The sequence below is a fragment of the Festucalex cinctus genome, chromosome 1 (assembly GCF_051991245.1).
Source record: "Festucalex cinctus isolate MCC-2025b chromosome 1, RoL_Fcin_1.0, whole genome shotgun sequence".
Classification (NCBI taxonomy): domain Eukaryota; kingdom Metazoa; phylum Chordata; class Actinopteri; order Syngnathiformes; family Syngnathidae; genus Festucalex; species Festucalex cinctus.
In genome coordinates this window covers 34,286,694-34,307,172 of record NC_135411.1, presented here as the reverse complement: position 1 = coordinate 34,307,172, position 20,479 = coordinate 34,286,694, and the positions used below count along the sequence as shown (strand labels likewise).

Here is a 20,479-nt window from a genome sequence, read left to right as displayed (position 1 = left end):
TACTGTTTGCTGAAGAGTCCATGGAACCATGGAATCAGCTGCAGCTGACACGAGTGATATACTAACAGAAAACAGGAGCTGCGTGGCTCAGCCTCAGGGAGTAGCTCAGCTGTCTCCCAAGCTGAAGGTTGTGAGTTTGCTCCTCCACCCTTGAGTCAGTTTTGTTATTTTTTCCTATTCTTTATTCTACTCTCTATCTAGTCTATTTAGTCCCACTCTAAATAGAGTCATATTTTCTCTACAGAATTTACTGTGAGGGCCTGCATTCATCTGGGTTAATTTTCATGTCAAACTTACCGACAAACATGCCACTCGTGTAGATACAAAAAAAAAAATAAAAAATACAGTTTAGCTGTAATGACCTTTTCAAAGAGCAAAAATTTGTTGCAAGCTTAAAAATTGTAAAATCTGTCATTGAATTTAATGGAGCACTCCTGGGAAAGTGTTCCTCTGCATCTCTGGCTTCTGGCTGAGCAAAAAGTCATTTGACCATTATGACATTGTGGGTTCCCATTGTCCAGGTCTCCTTTTGATTGTCCATATTGCTACTTTTATCAACCCCCTTCCGTTATTCCTTCACACCTGAGTAACAAGAGGTTCTCTGAGGAGAAAGTTCACTCCGCCAAGCTCTCCATCTACTTTGCTGTTCCTTCCGTAAAGTGGTACGCTTTCCCGCGTGTCCTCGGGCCCTTCATCCATCTCATCCTCGTCATCTTCATCATCGTCCTCCCAGAGAGACGTGGACACGTGTTGATACTCGGTCGTGTCGTCCCGCTCCATCTCACGGTGGTAAAAATAGCTGAAGTTGGACACGATAACGGGCACGGGTAACGAGATGGTGAGCACGCCGGAGATGGCGCACATGGAGCCCACCAACTTGCCGCCCACCGTCTCTGGGTACATGTCACCGTAGCCCACTGTCGTCATGGATACCACGGCCCACCAGAAGGCCTCTGGGATGCTGGTGAAGGACGTGTCCGGGCGGTCCACCTCGGCAAAGTAGACTGCGCTGGAGAATAGGATGACTCCGATAAAGAGGAAGAAGATGAGCAGGGCGAGCTCTCGCAGGCTGGCCTTCAGCGTCTGGCCCAGGATCTGGAGACCTTTGGAGTGTCGAGACAACTTGAAGATTCTGAAGACCCTCACGAGTCGGATGACCCGGATGAGGGCTAGTGACACAGAGGGCTGCGCCCCTTTGTCCCTGGCCAGCTCCGTGCCCAGCGTGACGAAGTAAGGAATGATGGCGAAGAAGTCGATGGTGTTCATGACGTCCTTGAAGAAGCGCATCTTGCTGGGCGAGCAGCTGAAGCGTATAATGAGCTCAAAAGAAAACCAGCAGATGCAGATGGTCTCCACGATAAAGAAGGGATCCTGGAAGGGGGTGAAGACCGTCGAAGTTGTGAGAGTCTCGTTGCTGACAGCTGAGTGAAGGACACTGCTGAACCTCTGAAAGAAAGAGAAAGGAGCAAGTCATAAGTCTCAATTCGTAGCCATCCAAGTTTCAAGAAATTCCCCAATTACTGTGAAAAAAAATAAGCAAGTCAATTCCAGTCCCCCCATTTTTAAGTCTAGTCATTATTTGGGTTAAGTAGGACACTTAATATGTTACTCAGTCGCAATATAATGAATATTTGCACATCAGCTACTTTGCTATCAGTATCTGTACATATGTTAGCTAGCTGTATTTGTTTCTGTTTAAAATGGACTCTGTTTAAAACCCGTTCCCCAATCACCTGCAGATGCGGCCCCACAGGTGAACGTCATTCCGCTAATCTGTCTCCATGGCAACGCTCCAATTCCACTACAGTACTATAATACGGTTTGCTCGTTAGAGACACATATGTCCATTTATTGATCACTGACGTAAAGGATAATGCCAACTATCACCATGGTGACATGGCCATGTAAGACAAAACAAGGATGGAAGTAGTTCCTCAGCACATTAAAAGAAGTTGACATTGACGCTAACATTTACTGCTCCTCCGTTTTCACTTGGTCTGAATTTATTTTCCACCCTCACTTTAATTTCCAGGTCTATATTTAAAAAGATGGACTTGAGTTTCACACTGACACAGACTTGTTTTCTGAGAAGTGGGCAACTTGACAGGACTTGGCACTAATGAGATGGGTCGAGTTACCTTTGCGGGTTTGTGGTTACAGTATAGCAGCGCTGGACTCGTTGTATTTTGTAGTTTTGACACATTGCTTTGTCAGTCCTGACGGTCCGGTCTTCCTTTTTTACCCACATGCATCTTCATATACGACACTGGGAAAATGTCAGTATTCCAGGCCAGCCTGATCTTGCTTAAGTGGGATTAATCAAACTGTATGGACTGGATGTGCCCATACATACCACACTCTTGCATTTCTCATCACCTCACAGTTGTCTCCCTGCCTTTGTTCTTCAATAAGGAACCAGAATAATTAACTCATCAACACTGTCAAGCTAGCCAGAATAATTGCTACAAGATGCATGGAGAAACTTAATATCAAGCAATCTTAAACATTAAAACAGTATGCAAATATGCCCCCTTGTGGCTATGAGCTGTATGTTGTGATGTAAGTGTAAGCTGACATTTAGTGGTAGAGATTGCATAGTCATGTTTCTAGGTAGTTTCAATAAAGCTATAATCCAAAACAAAACCCTAACCCCTATCGCTAACCAAAATTTAAACTTAGTGAAAACCTAACTCCTAGCCTGATTTGCTTTGGTGACCCTCATGTCATCATAGTGCTGTTTTCAGTGTGTACGAGTTTATTAATACATATCTGGATGGCTTATCCTTCATCTATATTTAGGGTTCTACATCTCAGAGGGGTAACATGAGAGTACCTCATCTGCTTTCCTTGCCTCTGTGCACTTTGCGCTTTGACTTCTGGAATATCGTCTCCATCTAAATGTGCTCTCCCATCCTCACTCTTCTACCATGACGTGTTTAGTCTGCTTCCTGGATACTCAAGGAAAGATCTTACTGATTTCTTTCATATCTCGTTCACTCTCCATCGTCTAGGAGTAGAGTTCATCTGAAGCTTGACTCACTGTTGTCTTTCCCGCTCCTAATCCTTCAGAAATGTGGCTCCTGCACTGTTTTCCCTTGAAAGGGAACACCTGTCACCAGCTGACATCCTCCCCATGTTCACCTCATTACCACCCTCTTTGCACCCTGTCACCTAGCCTCCGATTTAGCACCATGCATCCAAGTGTTGGGAATGTCCATCCAGTTGGCCATCCATTTTCTATACCAATTTATCCCGTTCAGGTTCACTGGGAAACTGGATCTATCCCGGTGATCTTTGGGACAACACCATCACAGGACATGACTCAACTACCAGATCTACAAATCTGCCAACAATTTGGAATCTTTCAAATTAACTGAACTGCACATTTTTGAACTGTGGGACAACAAAGCTATCCCAGCAGACTTTGGGGGCTGACTACAACCTGGACTAACATTTCCAGACCTGCTGATCTACCACCAATACAGAGTCTTTCACATGAACCAAATATACACGAGTTTGGACAATGGGACAAAACTGGGGACGATCCCGGTCAACCTTGGCGTGTACTAGAACTTGGATTTATCACTTGTCAACTGCAGCACAGGACACATCTCCCAGGTCTACAATTAGACCAACAATACTCAGTCTACCATCAATCTAACCTATGTGTTATTGGACTCTGAAAGGAAGTCTATCTCAGTGGACAGGGAACTACAACCTCAATTGATCACCACTCCCCACCCCAGGCCAAGTTAGCAACTTCTCATTGTAAACTGTATGATGTTGAAGTATAACTTGCTAACCTTCCACTATACGATGATACGAAGTGCAGCGGCTACCTCCAAAAGTAACGGAGGGTGACCTGTAAGCCAGGGTTCCCCAATTCCGGTCCTCGAGGGCCAGAGTCCTGCAGGTTTTCCATTTTTCCGCCTACCAACAGACCTGATACTAAAGATAAGGATCATTAGCAGGCACGCTGATGAGCTCATTATATGAATCAGGTGTGTTGGTAGGCAGAAAAATGGAAAACCTTCAGGACTGCGGCCCTTGAGGACCGGAATTGGGGAAGCCTGCTGTAAGCTATGCTAACTTTACAGTCTAGCTAACAAAACAGACTAAGCTTCGTGTTGGTTTACTAGGAACAGTTTGGAAGCTTTCGAAAAACTTTTGAATGTGTTAGTATTACCACATACCTCCCTTTGCTCCCTCTCATTCCTGAACTCGGGCAGGGTTTCCAGGCAGAAGATGAGGATGGAGATGATGATGACCAGGACGCTGACAATGGCAATGATGCGGGCAGCGCTGGATGACTCGGGGTACTCGAAGAGCATCCAAAGGCGGCGGCGCAGATCCCCGCTGGGCATAGGGCGCTCCTCCTCCTCCTTGGGGAAGCCCTCATCCTCCTTGAAACGGTCCAGAATGTCTTCGCCCAGCTGGTAGAAGCGCAGCTCCTCCATGAACACGTCCAACGGCACGTTGGCGGGCCGCCGCAGTCTGCCGCCTGACTGGTAGAAGTACAAGATGGCCTCGAAGCACACCCGGCTGCGGTCGAGGAAGATCTCGTTTCGCACAGGGTCAAAGTAGCGCAGCCGCTTATGGGGGTTTCCCAGTAGGGACTTGGGGAACTGGGCGACGGTGCGCAGCTGGGTCTCGTAACGCATGCCCGACACGTTGATGGCCAAACGCTCGGTCAGGGCCCAGCCCCTCCTGCACCGTGGACGCCGCTTGTCCCGCTTGGTGTCACCACCAGACGAGGGAACCACCACATTTCCGCTCGCCTTCTCTTGCTGATTGTGCTCATCTTTGGCCTGCTTATCCTCGTCCTCAGAGGGACGCTTCTCCTTGCCTCCGCCGTCCTTGTCTGGGCTTGCCATCTCACAACCTTGAACCGCAACAAGATTACTTTTAATGACTCAAAATCCATTTATTTGATCCTCTAAACCAGGGTTTCTCAACCCTGGTCCTCGGGTACACTATCCAGCCTGTTTTCCATGTCTCCCATGTCCTAACACAGGTGATTCCAATGACAGCTCATCAGCAAGCTCTGGAGCAATTTGATAATGCGATGAAATCGGGAGACATGAAAAACAGGCTGGATCGTGTGCCCCGAGGATCAGGGTTGAGAAACACTGCTCTAAACAAGAATTGAGTTTCCATCAGAGGGCAGTTATGGTGTGAAACCATGTCACTGTCCACTGTACAGTGAACCCCAACATATTCATGATTCAGCATTTGGAGATTTACCCACAGTATTATCGGAATTTGGGGTTTTTGCTAATTAAAAACACTAAAAGTATTGCTTTGGTGCCATCTTGGAGTATAGGAACTATGTGAAAGTGAGTTGAGGAATTTTATTTACACACACGCCATCCCAGTGTCAGTTGTCAATTTTCACTAATTGTGGCATGGCTCTGTCCATATTCCCTGCAAATAATGGAGGAATACTATTTTTGTGATCTTTGCTTTGCTGGTCACCCCATATATGGATCTACAGTTCAATGACATGACATAATAATTTATTACAAATTATTTTGTGAATCCCCAAACTATGGCTCGTGGACTCTAGGTGTCCGGTGACCCCAGTTTGAGAATTGTTGCACTAAATTGCAGGAACTGAGTCTTACCTTGATGATTCTTGTGGATTCAACTAATGAGTGTCACACCCATGACTGCCGCCTGCTCAGCGTGCCCTCACAGTTGACCCGTTCCTCTTCAGGAGGTCCACCATCCCCGCAAACATGCTGATGATGTCCTCTTCGCAGTCCTCCAGTGAGTTTGTTGTGGGGGGAGGTCAGAAGTACCTGGTGTTAATCGCCGATCATTCGCCGTGTTTGTGGGTTTCTTGATGAGGACGCCCCCACACTCACGCGCTCGCCTGCTCACTTTCTCTCTCTGTACACTTGTTAGGAAAAGCTGTAAGGCCGAAATTTAATCTTGCAGCTTCTCCAAAGGCCAACACCGCCACTGGCGCTTTGCCTGCTTTGCCCCGGGAAATGTCCACACATACACACACAGGCCCACAAAACATGACGCTATAGTATAGAGTCACTATCCAGCTATGTGCAGTATGTATCGGGCCTATACATACTGCACATCACTGGATAATGATTCAGAAATAATTGTTTTTTCATACTGTTTGTTACTGTTTCCTGTTTTGTATAAGTTCTTTTTAATGAAGGATGACTCAATCTTTATGAACGAATTCAATGGAAATTAAATTGAATGGAAACTGATGGTATTGAATTGGCAGAAAATTGTGCTTTCAAAAAATAAATGTATTATCAAATTTATGTGCTTACTGCTTAATTTTTTATTTTATAATCAATTTTAAGATGTTATATTTTCCAATAAACAACAACAGCAGTAAGTAAGGTAATGGTAAGTAGTGCCAATTTTTACTTAAAGTGTCTTGTGCAAGGTGATTACAGGAATGCCCCAACTAAAATATGTTCATATAGATTAGGATGTTGTTCATCCCTTGGGTGCAATCACTTTGGATCTTAAATAAAATGCTTGAGAAATATAGTTTTAGAGAAAAAAAAAGTGGTTTTGTGGCACAACTTGCCCCCAGTGCAGGGTTGGTTGAGCCATTACTCAGAATTCAGTGAGGTAAATTGTGCCATTGATAACTGAAATAAAAAAGATCATTTTAATCTCACAAATGATTATGCTATATAAAAGGAATACAAATTCAACACAAAACTTTGATTTGCAGGTCTCAGAGGCATTTTCTTCTGTCATTGTTTTGCTTTTCCTGTTCAGCCTTTTTATCAACTTTCTTTGTGAGCCTTCTCCAACTCCAGCTTCTCAGGTGTGTCAGTCACAATTCTTGCTTTCATTTCTTTTTGTGGATTTTGGGAAGGGAAAAATAACTTCTGAAAACACATAACCCAAGTGAGCAGAACAACCAGATTTGTCACTTGGTGAGTGCTTGGCAGGGTAAGCCTGAGCCTATTTTTTTCTTATCCCTATTTTATTTATTTTTTTATTTTTTTATTTTTTTATTTTTTTATTTTTTTATTTTTTTATTTTTTTTTTAATGGCCATCCTGCAAATTTTTACCTCATATCCAACCTGACGTGGTCTTCCCCTCTTTCACTGCTCTTTCTGTATGTCTTCCTTTTGTATCTAAGGTGTTTATTTTTTTGTAATACTGGTCATCGTGTAATGATTGAGCCCAGACATATAATATCTGGTTTTGAAAATGACAATTTTGTGCTTACCCATGTGGTAAATCTTATACTGCATTGCTTTTGGGTAAATTCCATATACACAAGGCTAAATTTAGTAAGTCTTTCCCATGTCTCCTTGTTTGTTTGTTTTTTTGATCTAGCTTAAATTATATATTAACGTACTGTCCATTGTTCAAAATAAGAAATCTGAGCGTACAATGTTGTATTTGAGTGAAGCTTTTCATGTGACCCAGACAGACTTGAAAGTTTGAATGCTGAGTTGACTGCATGGTTTGGGTTTTTGTTTGTTAATGATTGTACTTGTTTGTTAATTGATATAGTCTTTTAAGTAATTTGGTTCCTTGTACAAATTGTGTGAACTAGAAACCCCCCCAAAACAAAACAGCTGTACAAGCTTTAAAAATAAAAATAAAAATACTTGTCCACCAGAGGGAGACACTTTCCACAGTACAAAAGTTGGAAGTCTCAAAAGTCAAGTGGGAATCTTGTTTGCCTTTAAACAATTGCCTTTACTAACGTTTATTATGATGATGATGATGATGATTATTATTATTATTATTATTACTATTACTATTATTATTATTATGATCATACTGCAAGTAAAACTTTTAGCAGGACATTAATTCATCATCAAATATAATATGCTGGTGCCACCAGTCTGGTGGAGCACTGGCGCCATTTTCAAGATTAAGCAAATTTTTGGTCATACCTCATCAAATCAGTACATATTGATAATGTAATTACAGTTCTGGAAAGCGCTCATCTTTTTCTTTAGTTTAACGTATGACTCGATATGGGTTGTTGTGATTTAGTTTTTGACCTTGCAGCAGGTGAACTTTGACCAGAGGCCATCTCATAAAGGTAAACGCCACTTGTTCATGGAAACCAAACCAATTAAGTGGCTGTCTATAAACTACACATCCACAAAGTTTTGGTCACAATTTGATAAATAATTGCTGGGTAAGTGAGATGGTTTTGTGTTAACCGTGTTTGGCATTGTCAGACCTTGAACTTTGACCTCAACCTTGATGTTTTAACAGCACAAAAGTGCGACAGCAAAGAACCTACCTGTTGAATATCAAGTGAATCGGTGCTGATGTGTGGGCGTGAGAGTGAAAAGTAATATTTAGCTCTCAGCTCTTCCTGTTTCTGATTTTTTTTCTTTTCTTTATGGAGCATAGCAAAAGCTAATTTGAAATGTGCAAGTTTGTCAGGTGGATCCTGTTCCTTCACCAGATTAGTGTTATTGAGGCCAAGTGTCCCACCCAGTGTTGTTTGAGCTTGCTAATGCGTTGTTCCTGCATGCAAGCAGAAAGGTGTTTTTTTTAAGTACACACTCACACAAACACGCACACACATACGAACATGGTCTCCCAGGTGGGGAAGCGAACCCACGCCGCCTGCATGCAAGCAGAAATGCTGCCGGTGTCAGCATCCACTCATGACTTAATTATTTATGATGGAACAACACATGATCTCACTGTGCAAACCATACCACACATTTCAACAATAAATTGTATTATGGAACTAACGATCCTGAAAATAAAAAATGTATAATCATAGTTAAACAAAACGTAAGACCACCATAACCCTGATTTGACATTCTAATTTGAAACCCACAATCAGTTTTTGGAATACTAATTTGAAACCAGACCCTGAAATCCAAACTCTGGCATTAAGCCTTCATTTCAAATTAAAATCCACTCATTTAAAACTGTAATTAAAACCCCAAGCTCATTTTTAACCCTTATTTGGAACCCCAACCTGTATTGCAAACCTAACCTAAGATTGAAACTGTAATTTGAAACACTGAGCCATTTGAAAATCTAATGCAGGCTTGAAATGCCAACTTTAAAATTTGTGTACTATTTTTTAAAGTGTTTTCTATTGTTAATACATTCATTTTACAATTTCTTCTATCAAGCGTCGACTCTACTAACTTCACTTTTTATTTTTATTTCTATTGTGTATTTTATACTTTTTGCAGCAGGTACGTGTACTACTGTACTTTATCAATAAAATATGGTATTTCTGTTAAAAAAAATAATAAAAAAAATATATATTTATATTGGTCAATGATTTGGAAGGGAAAAAAAGGCTACTTGTCTTTTTTTGGATTCTTGGCTGACAAGCCAGCACCCACCCCTTCATCAGCCAATCAGCTATCAGTTCTCAGACAGGCTACAGCCAATGAAGATTGACGCTCGAGTCACTCCTTCGTTGCATTTCTTCAATGGAACTTGTCACCCCATTAAACAAAACAAAACAAAAACAAAGTCAACCAACGATTTTTTTTCCACCTCAAATCTGATTCCACACTCTCGGCGTTTTGTTTCCAAGCCAAAGTTTGAATGGAAAACATAAATTATTTTTTATAATGTATATAAATTTGTGCGCCCGAAGGCGTACCTACCCCTGTAAAGCGGAACGTTTACCGGTTTGTTTCCACACGAGTAAATAATCAGTGAGCACACAGCAGAGCGGAGATGGCAGCTTTCCGATTGGTGAGTCCAAAGGCGAGCAATGTCGTTATCTGTTTACCTTGGCGAGGTATATGCCTTACTTTAAGCGCACCGATAACGAGCAAATAAAGATAACGAAGATGAAAGGAGATAAATGGCGTTTAAATGGCCCCGCTGGAGCTACCGCGTCCCGCCAGAGCACCGCCGAGCTATAATATATATATATATTAAAAAAAAAAAATGGGCATGGACGAAATCCCAGTTTCAAATGTGGGAATTTTCGCGTTTCTGCCGAAAAGCACAAAAGTGACGACTCGATCACGCTAACGGGAAAAAACGGTGCGAATGGTTGCGGCTCACTCTTCGATTCGGCCTATTTAACGATCTTAGTAATGTGAAAAAGACAAAAGAGTGGCTTTAAAAAAAAAAAAAAAAAGCGACCCGACGCTCCGCATCACTCAGTCAGTACATTCCATTGAATTAGTCAAGTAAAAGCGACGGGTTCATCCATGCAAATACGCCGCATAAAATACATCGACTCCCCAATCTGATTTTATGAATGTCTTGGATATTTTGTGTACCGTTGCGCTTGTGCAGCTTCGCTAGTCGTGCAAATGTTAATATTAATCGTCAAAGTTTTAGTGAATTTGGCGAGCTGTTGTTGCTCTCAGTACTTTCGACGCTATTTTTTCCTAACTTTTTTTTTTTTTTTTTAACACCAGTCAGCATGGGTAATTGTTTGCATAAAATGCCACCTTGGTATTGGATATAATGAAGTCATCGTCCAAGCGTGAACGCAACACTAATACAAGTTGCATCATCCACACAGACTGCGTTCATGAACAAGTCCGACCCGTTTGTAGAAGTGCATATTTACTATTGCTTATAAATCCCCTTCTAAATGCACTGTACATAAGATGAATTCATGTTGTTGAAAACGCATGTTGTGATGCCATGTAGTAATAGTAGTCATTTAAATACTTTTATTTGTTTACTTTAAAAAAAAAATTGTGTTTAAATGTTGTCAATGTACTTTAGTTTAGTCATTTTGGTCAGCTAGTTTTGTTTTCTCTGTTTTGCTTCTAAATGTCAACATTGGTGTTTTGTTTTTTTTTTTAAGTTGATATTATGACACTATGTTAAAAATTATTTAAGCAATTATGCTATTCGGCTAGCATTTAATTATTTTGAATGTTTTATTCTTTTCACTCATGATAGTTTTAAGATGTCTTATAATTTTTAATGCAAATATTCTCAGCAATATATATATATATATATATATATATTTTTTTTTTAAATAGCAAATAAGTGCATCTTTACCAGAGCAAAATCCTTAATATGAAAAATGTTATATATTTTTTAAATGCACTTCTTCACTCGTTAACTGGAACTTAAATTCTAAATATTGTGATTTGTATCTTGGGAAAACTTCAACTTCATAAAGTTCGACTTTTAATATTGACGAAATGCATCTTTGTTCTTGTAAATATTCCAACTTATTTAAAAAAAAAAAAATCTCATAACATTACAACTTTTTTCTTTCAAGAAATATGGTACTTTTTAGAGGAAGCAGTGTATTTGAGCAAAATGTAGTCCATGTTTGAAAGTGTTTTTTTTTTTTTGTACAATATTTGATCAAAAATAAAACCTGTTTTCATCAAAATTGCAAGCCATGAATACATTAACAAGTATTAGCTACCAGAGTGCTAAAATGTAAGTAGTTAGACTCAAACTCAATCTGAAAGTTACTGGTTGTGTCCCTAATATTCAGTGTATATGAAAGACTTTTCCAGGCTTATGCAGCTCTTCCCTTTGAACAAACCAGTCAAGTTAGTTGACCAATCACCAGTTGATCATATTTACACACGTCATTCAGGTTTCTATTTATAGCACAGTGATAAGCTGGCGAGCCGATTGGCCAAAAGTGCCGCACACCCACTCGTAAGCTGTTTACGGAACAAGCTCACTCACCTCTGCTGACTTTTGTATGTCGGTCAGGTGGTCCGCAGAAGATTGAGTCAGACGCTTTCTGTGGCCTTGGCGCCGCGCCGCCTCGCCAGTTCCTTTAAGGTACCGCACCGCAAAGCATCATGGGAATGTTTGATGTGTCACCTTTAACTTGATATTCTGCTTTTCCTCACGTTCTCCCCTCTCTTGTTTAATTCTTCCTAATTGAAACACTTTGGAACTGTAGAAGGGCCACACTGGCGGACTTAGTGATAATGAAGTTGTATAAAAATTTGAGGAGGAATAAAATTCTACAAGAATGCAATTGTATTTTGCTAAGAAACTGGCCTAATATTTCAAGAAAAGAGGTTGTGTATTTTGGGTGGAAATTTTTTAATATTTTTGTGGAAAAAAAAAATCATAATATATAAAAAGTTGTATTTTGAACAAATCCTGACTCTGTTTTTAGAATATCTGAATTTTTCCCACACATTTTCATCATAATTATGTTAATAAATGTTGCAAAATTAAGAGTAAAGGAAGTCACAAGCTTATGGGAAGAAAATTTTTTGAGGATGTTTCGGGGTATTGGGGTTACGTTCTTGATTTAAAAGTACAACATAAAAAAAAAAAGAATTGGCTCCCTTTCACTTTGGTTTACCTCTGTTCAAGTCAAGTCACGTTATCTTTATTTATATAGTGCCAAAAAAAAATAAAAAATACAAAATCAATATCAATATAATATTAGTATAGCTAGGATTTTTGTTTCTTGTAATTGTATGACCAGTTTTCTAGAAAATAGTGTTTTACTCATGAATATAAAACAGTTGTAACTATGACATTTTATTGAAAGTATAAGATTAAGATTTTTTTTCCCCCTTAATAACATGAGGATAAGCAGTTTTAGAAAATGGATGGATGGATAAAACCCCTCTTTCCTTAAGACTTAAAAAAAAAAAAAAAAAAAAAAAAAAAAACCTTCTGAAAGAATAACACTTCTTCACATATGATTGTTGTCTCAAATATAGATTTTTAATAGATTTTTTTTTCTTTAACTATTGTGAGGAATACGCGGTTAAGAAGATGGATGGATGGATGGATATATTACTTTAACAGACAGCTAATGCCAAAAATATGTAAATTTAAGTAAGTTTGTTTTCCTTAAAAATATGACTATTCCTGTATATAACCAACTTTTTTTCACTGTGTATAAAAAATAACCCTCAAAAATATATACAATTTTTTCCCTCTCAAAATAATTTCTTTGAAATATACAGTAAACAATTATTTTTCACTCAAATATATATGTGTATAATATATACAGTATTATAATATACTTTTTAAAAGCTGAAAATGTACTTTTTATCCCAGGAAATTGTAGCACTTTCTCAAATATATTTTTTTAATTTTGAAAATGTCTGATTTTATAATACACAGAAAAAAAATGTTCATGTAAACATTTTTCTCTCAAAAGATATACATTTTTCAAAAATAAAAACTAATCTTGTACATATTCAACTTTTTTCTTGACTTTTACTGAAAATAAATTGTTCTTAAAATGTACTAATATATATTTCCCCAAAATATATGGCTGATTTCCTCAAATATATACAACCACTTTTCAGAAAATAAATGTTTTCAACATCTTTGGTAATAAGCAACCTTTTTTGTAAAAGAATATGTTGCATTATTTTGTACATTACTATGTTTGTGTAGTGTATTTCTTTTGAGCGTGTCCCTTCTACTCCTCCTCGTCATGTGACGTAATTGTCATACTGTAAAAAATGCAAAGCGAGCATGCCTGTGTCGCAATCAATCACTGTCGTTATGGTTCGGGTGACGGCGCGCCGCCGCAGGCCGCTGACCTGACCGTGGAACGTAACCCAAAATTGGCGACCAAGCCCGACCCGTCCACGCTGGTGTTCGGGAAGCAGTTCTCGGACCACATGCTGACCGTGTCCTGGTCGGCCGACGGCGGCTGGGACACGCCCCGGATCAAACCCTTCCAGAACCTTTCGCTGCACCCGGCCAGCTCCGCTCTGCACTACTCCATCGAGGTCAGTTAGGCCAGAATTTCATCACACCTTCGATTTTTTTTTTGGGAATGTCACAAATCATATCAGCATCAACATGACCGTGTTGTTGTTGTCGTCGTGGCGTGTCAGCTGTTTGAAGGCATGAAGGCGTTCCGAGGCGTGGACAAGCACGTGCGTCTCTTTCGGCCAATGCTCAACATGGAGCGCATGCACCGCAGCGCCGAACGCAGCTGCCTTCCGGTGAGTTCCAACCAGTCGTCGTCAGCACACTTTTTGATGACCGTTTTTGATGCTCGTCATGTTTTCCAGACGTTCGACAAAAGCGAACTGCTGGAGTGCATCAAATCGCTGGTGAAGTTGGACCAGGAGTGGGTTCCATACTCGGAGGATGCAAGCCTCTACATCCGGCCCACCTTCATCGGCACGGAGGCGAGTCCCTCGGGGAAACTCGATCGGATGGAATACGATGCATTCATTCAATTTATCGGTCCGTCTGTTTGACTTTGCAGCCGTCGCTAGGTGTGACTCGGGCCAGCCAAGCGTTGCTGTTCGTGATCGTGGGTCCGGTGGGGCCGTACTTCGCTACGGGCTCCTTTAACCCTGTCTCGCTGCTGGCCGACCCCTCGTTTGTGCGCGCCTGGAAAGGAGGGGTCGGCGCTTACAAGATGGGAGGGTGAGTCGCCGTGACGGAAAAGCCGTCTTGCTTTGGGACAAGCAAAAACATGAACATTAGAACAACATTATTATTATATATTACCTGAACGCTACCATATAAAGAGACCAACCGATTATTGACCTTCAAACATTGGCCAAAACATTGTGCCAAATGGGCGATTTATTTTTCCCTCACCTCCAGTGTGCAATCATCACTGACTTACCCCCTGACAGCGTTCTGTGACACGAGTTCTGGTCCGGTGTTGAACGAGAGGAAAATAGTCCAGCAAGTTGGCTGGGGTCACGGAAATCAAAGTGTTTTTCTTCTAAAAACAATTTGTGTTCAAAAGAGTGATACATTTGCACCACAATACTCCTTTTCTGAAAAAAGTCATACGCCATTACTGCCGGGCACTATTTTTCTGTTCGTTCGTATCACTGCGCGGCGCCCCGCATACAGCTGATAGACGCGCACTAATCTACAAGTTGTTTGTCTTTTCGTAGGCGGAAGGAGCGCGGATCAGCTGTCTACAGGGCGCCGCGCAGTGATATGAACAAACAGAAAAGTAGTGCCCGGCGGTTATGGCATCTGACTTTTTTCAGAAAGGAGTTTAGTCTGCAAATGGATCACTCTTTTGAACACAAATTGTTTTTAGAAGAAAAACGCTTTATTTCCGTTTATTTCCGCTTTATTTATTTATAGCACACATGGAGCAGAAAGAAATGAAATGTATTGTATTTAAACACCTGATCGTATATGACAGCACATTTCTTGCAGGAACTACGGCCCGACCATCGCGGTTCAGAATGAGGCGGTTCAGCGCGGCTGCCAGCAAGTTCTTTGGTTGTACGGCGACAACGAGGAGATCACCGAGGTCGGGACCATGAACCTCTTCATCTTCTGGACCAATGACAACGGAGGTACATGTCAATCGTTGACCCTGCCTTAAAAAGGATGTTGTAATTGAGTTTCTACAAGATAGCAAAGATACACAATACATCAACAACTCTCCTGTTGTGTAGTCAACACAAACAAACCACCTTCACATTGAGGCTTATCAAGTATCAGCTAAAATCTTTCACTGTCTAAAATGTCTATATATGATTCTGGAGTAGGGGATGATGGACTACGTTCGGAATCATTCACTCATTCCCTCCTCCTGAATTACTACATCAGCATTTTTAGTGGACTATTAAGTCAACTACATAAGATACATATTTTTATATGTATTATTGTTTGTTTATTTGTGTCTGTGTGTGTAGAGGAGGAGTTGGTGACGCCACCTCTGGACGGTATCATCCTTCCCGGAGTCACCAGACAGTCTCTGCTGGACCTGGCCAGAACCTGGGTGAGTTTGTCCTCACATTGCTTCATTAAAATCCTTTTCAAAGGTTTTATTCACGTGCATCGTGAAATAAATGGCTGATTGATTTATTATTGAAATAATAAATATTAGTCAAATGAATCATTTTACATTCATTTTGTAAAAACATGATAATGAATATTTTATTTTTAAAGAAGTTAAATTGCATTACAATTTTTTGGTCACAGCTATTTAAATTCACTATATACATGTGTTCATCAAAAAATTAGAATATCCTCAAAAAGTTGAATAATTTTTGTAATTCCATTCAAAAAGCCAAACTTTCATAGATTATAGATTCAGGGGACACAATTCAAGTGATTTCAAGTATTTATTTTATTTGTTTATTTTTATATTATTTCGGCTTCCAGCCCATAAAAGCCATGAAAACAGGATCTCAAAAAATTATAATAATGTGAAGAAATCACCATGCATACTTCCCAATGTTTTACATGAAAAAAAAAAGGTGGATGAATAGATGCTATTTTCAAAACAATAAGTCAATCTTCAGTCGTTGGATTCCCTTTGCCTTTATCACTACCTCAATACACCGTGGGATTGCCTGGGGGTCCTTGAAGCCCACAGCTCTTTGTTTTTGGGTCCGGTGGCCCTTATTTTCCTCCATTTCATATGTATATGTATATGTATATGTATATGTATATGTATATATATATATATATATATATATATATATATATATATATATATATATATATATATATATAAAATATACATACATACATACATATCATAAAACTGAAAATGAGAATAAATAAGTTAATATTTAACTAGTTTTCACATCAGCTTTATTGACCACATCTACAAATGAGATATGCATAATATGTTTTTATTTATTTTAAAACAGACCATTTAAAATAATAGTAAAATCATCCATTTTACTTGTCGGTGTAGTTTTATTTACTAAAATACATTGCTTTATTAAGTTTATTTTTTAATGTATTTTTTTCCCAGTAATGACGATTACTGGTTTACTATTTTAATGACTTTATTGCATAGTTTAACTTATTTTTACCTTATCTTTAATGACACAAAACAGTGTAAGAATATAGTCATTTACTTATCTAATTGAATAATTTAAATACATTTATTGTAAATAATAACATAGAAAATCTAAGTATTACCTTTTACCAAATAATGTAATTCTACGCTATTACTGGATTAGAGTGAAATGGATGATGAATAATGAGCAAATGAGAATGGCAAGCAGTTGTAATTGTTGAACGTGCAGGACGAGTTCAAAGTGACGGAGCGCACGATGGGCATGAAGGAGCTGCTGGATGCTCTGAACGCCGGCCGGGTCCTGGAGGTGTTTGGCGCCGGTACCGCCTGTGTGGTGTGTCCAGTGGGCAGCCTCCTCTACAAGGGCCAGGTGCGCTGGTTTATTTTGTGTTGGTGAGCGCCCCCTTGTGTCCAAACAAAACACTGACCTCTAAATACCGTCTCAGGAATACCACATCCCAACCATGCAGAACGGACCCAAACTGGCTAAGAGGTTCTACAAAGAGCTCATAGATATTCAGGTGAGTAGATATTGAACTTTTTTTTCTGTTGTGGCAGCAACATGCTTTAGTTAAAATAAATAAATAAGTAGAAATGTGAGACTTTAAGGCCAACCCCAAGTTGTTGAAATGACAAATGTGTGACAGAAATTCCGTCGTTTTCTCTTGTCTTTTCACAGTACGGACGCAATGTCAGTGATTGGGCGCCTGTGGTGGTGTAAATGTTTTTGCACAAGTAGTAGAAGCAACAGTTATATCCCGTAATTCCACTTTGGACCACCAGTAACCCCCCGCCTTTGCTCTCTTTCCTTACTCATCTGAAACCACTAATGCACTCCTGCCACTCTGTAGAGACAAGAGTCTGGTAGCCAGTGGTCTTGGAGCAATAAGAACTGGATGCAACAACGCGGCTACACTTTATAGATTGTAATATATTTATGTTATATATATAGCACAATGTTCCTGCTCCTATAGACTGTAGTTGCAGTTCAGTTATGAGCTGCATTGTGGTGTGGCGCTTTGAAACTGTTACTGTGGATGAAAGGGGCCACTTTGCACTCCAGCCAGGATGAGCGCCCGCACAGAAAAAGGCCCAAAATGGAGATTAGCGCGAGCAAATGATGCACTGGTTTGTGTGTTTTTTTTTTTAAAGATGTTTTTAAATTGTATTAGAAATGAGTTGAACCAGCGTATGTAAATGAAATGTATGCAATTAGTTGGACCGTCTTCCGTGTGCTCTCGTCAAGTGCCTGCTGACTGCCGTTTGGTCGGTCAGCGCGTCTTCCGCTCAATATTCTCCAGTAAATGTCCTGTCTCTTTTTCTTTCCATGTGCTGTTTACCTTTAGTCAACATTATTTTTACATTAAAGCGCATTTTGAGTCAAGTCTGATCTGCTTTGATTTTGAAAATGGACAAATGGGACGTCATTTGTAAATGAGTTTAGAATATGTAAGCAGTTTGAGTTTAAAAAAAATATTTTATTAAAAATAAAACTTGCTAAAACAAAATGGCAAAAGTAAAATCATGTACTTTCCAATTGTATTACCAAAATTAAATACTTACTACAAAACATAGGGGAAATGATTTTAATACACCTGAAGAATGCATTTACGATATTAAATGTTTTCATTTACATACAGTAAATAAGTCACTTAATATTTGTGGTAATTTTTGACAACTAATTAAAAAATGGTGCGTGTCCAATTTTATAAGTTCACTTACAATCAATTTAAAAGGTTTAGGGCTCTGTAAAAATACATTTTTATTTGATTTTTTTTTTTAAATCCTTTTTGTAAAATGTGTTATGATTGATATGACTGAAAGCTAATTGAACCACAACTATTTAATTATTTCATGACAAAGTATTCCAATTTGACTATGAAATAACAGCAACATTAATGCAACAAATATTACAAAACTCTCATGTAAATGCTAGTTTGGTTGGCCGAGCACAAACAACATTTTCCTTTTTTTCTTTTTAACAGTTTTATTTGTGAAATCTGGGAGAATTTAGAATCTGAGCTTCTGGAAGAACCACTTGTTCTTGCCTGTCTTGTACCTGCAACAAAAGTGAACTTAAGATGACGACAAAGTCAACTTTCTCGGGTCCAAATTTTCCAGAAGGGAAGCTCACCTCTCTTCAAACTTAATCTTGGCCTCACGTCTGGCTTTGGACTTGAGGGCAGGATCCCTGAAGACATCCTTGTTGACCACGGTTTTGTCCAGGGGGATATCCACGGAGTATCTATGTGACCAAAAAAAAATAAAAATAAATTTAAACCTCCAAATATACATCAAAATTATGCAAAGTGTTTTCCAAACAGGTGACCAAAGGAGCCGACCAAAACACGGACCTGGTGGGCATGAGATGGTTGTAGTTGTAGACCTTGACGAAGGCCTTGATCTTGGACCTCTTGGCAATCTTCTTCTTGCCCATGGTGGCGGTCACCTTGCGGGGGTAGCGGTCAATGCCGGCCACCAGGGCGTGGCTGTAAGGTCGGTCGGCTGTGCCGTCATCGATATTCTGATTCAAACGAGACGGAAAGCAGCAGAGACACTTCATTAAGAACCCTTTTAAACAGAATTGAAGTCATGTCTTGCGATACAAATTCAGTTTGTTCTGTGACCATGTTCATATCCTCACAATGAATAGAAATGCCAATCTATTCAAGATGCCCCCCCCCCAAAAAAAAGTTATTTTAATAATAAAAATAAAACTCTATATTATACTTATTAAAAACATACAATGGCAATTAAATGATTTTTCTTTATGCTTCGATTCAATCAACAATATGCCGCTTCTGATGTGTGCACCATAACAACCTGCGGCCAGTACAACACAGACATACACACCCAGAGAAGTTTCTGACAAAGTAACCTGCAGTACTATCAGTCATCTTTCGGAAAAGTAAATGCATCTTCAAAAGGCAAGTAGTTTGTCTTTACTTTACGTAGTTTTACAGCAACTACTCAAAAGTTCTTCATGTACGTAACCAATCAACAGAGAGCTCCCTGACATGATTCCAATATTGAAGTTACTTGACAACGTAGAGCTTTTTGTTGTCTTTACCTTGACGATGACAGCTTTGCGGCCGGCGTAGCGTCCAGCGAGGACCATCACCACCTTACCAGGTTTCATAAACTTGCCCATTTCTGCAAGGACAACGACAAACCATCAGCTGGGATTCACCACATACTACAGCATGAACCGACGTCAGGCTAATTTAGCGTTAGCTTTCGGGTGGCTAGCGAGTACAAACATGAGTCCCATGCCGCGTTAACGTTATATAATAAGCAATACAGACGAGAAAAAAAAAGGTGTTGCCCGTGGTCCAAGTCAAAACATTATACTTTATGGTAGGCAAATAGTGTCAAGGAACACAAGTAAAACATAAGGTGGCTGCCATGTTGAAATCAACGCAACAAAATTGAAGCGCAGCCATAAACGCTCATTATAACGACTTATCAGACGTGTATTTGTGGACATAACAATCGCGTTACGCGTAGTAGAGTGTCTGCATAATGTCCGATACGATAACATATTGAAATGTGCCACATTGGACGCGATGTTTGAAGATTATGCAGAGGAAAACGGACTCACTGGTTCTGTTTCTATGGCCTCCGCTGCTAGGAAAGGAAGCGGAAAAGGTTTTTGCGAACTTTGACCCGCAAGCAGATACCGTCACTTCCGTAAATAACCTGGTTGGTTTATTCGTGGAATTTTGCTGACCAATATGCTTTATTTTATGTTTATATTTGTATGTTTTTATTTTGTACAATTTTTGTATCGGTCTATCTATACG

The 20,479-nt window shown here is 39.7% G+C and overlaps 3 protein-coding genes across 3 annotated transcripts; 1 reads left to right on the top strand and 2 right to left on the bottom strand.

Moving 5' to 3' along the window:
* Nucleotides 1–286: 286 nt before the first annotated feature.
* kcna7 (potassium voltage-gated channel, shaker-related subfamily, member 7) lies at nt 287–11,726 on the bottom strand. The gene is made up of 4 exons (XM_077531573.1): nt 11,627–11,726; nt 5,625–5,764; nt 4,194–4,882; nt 287–1,446 (listed from the first exon to the last, which is right to left on the bottom strand). Exons 3-4 carry the CDS (start codon nt 4,872–4,874, stop codon nt 577–579), a joined length of 1,551 nt encoding a protein of 516 aa, XP_077387699.1. The 5' UTR covers nt 4,875–4,882; nt 5,625–5,764; nt 11,627–11,726; the 3' UTR covers nt 287–576.
* On the top strand, nt 9,517–18,060 carry bcat2 (branched chain amino-acid transaminase 2, mitochondrial). The gene is made up of 11 exons (XM_077531589.1): nt 9,517–9,697; nt 11,654–11,725; nt 13,459–13,659; nt 13,768–13,878; nt 13,948–14,067; nt 14,148–14,311; nt 15,071–15,213; nt 15,556–15,641; nt 16,906–17,046; nt 17,123–17,197; nt 17,356–18,060. The coding sequence occupies exons 1-11, from the start codon at nt 9,680–9,682 to the stop codon at nt 17,395–17,397; spliced, it is 1,173 nt and encodes a 390-aa protein (XP_077387715.1). The 5' UTR covers nt 9,517–9,679; the 3' UTR covers nt 17,398–18,060.
* Nucleotides 18,061–18,246: 186 nt separating this feature from the next.
* Nucleotides 18,247–20,362, bottom strand: rpl27 (ribosomal protein L27). The gene is made up of 5 exons (XM_077531601.1): nt 20,278–20,362; nt 19,747–19,829; nt 19,031–19,200; nt 18,811–18,921; nt 18,247–18,735 (listed from the first exon to the last, which is right to left on the bottom strand). Exons 2-5 carry the CDS (start codon nt 19,825–19,827, stop codon nt 18,687–18,689), a joined length of 411 nt encoding a protein of 136 aa, XP_077387727.1. The 5' UTR covers nt 19,828–19,829; nt 20,278–20,362; the 3' UTR covers nt 18,247–18,686.
* Nucleotides 20,363–20,479: the final 117 nt, after the last annotated feature.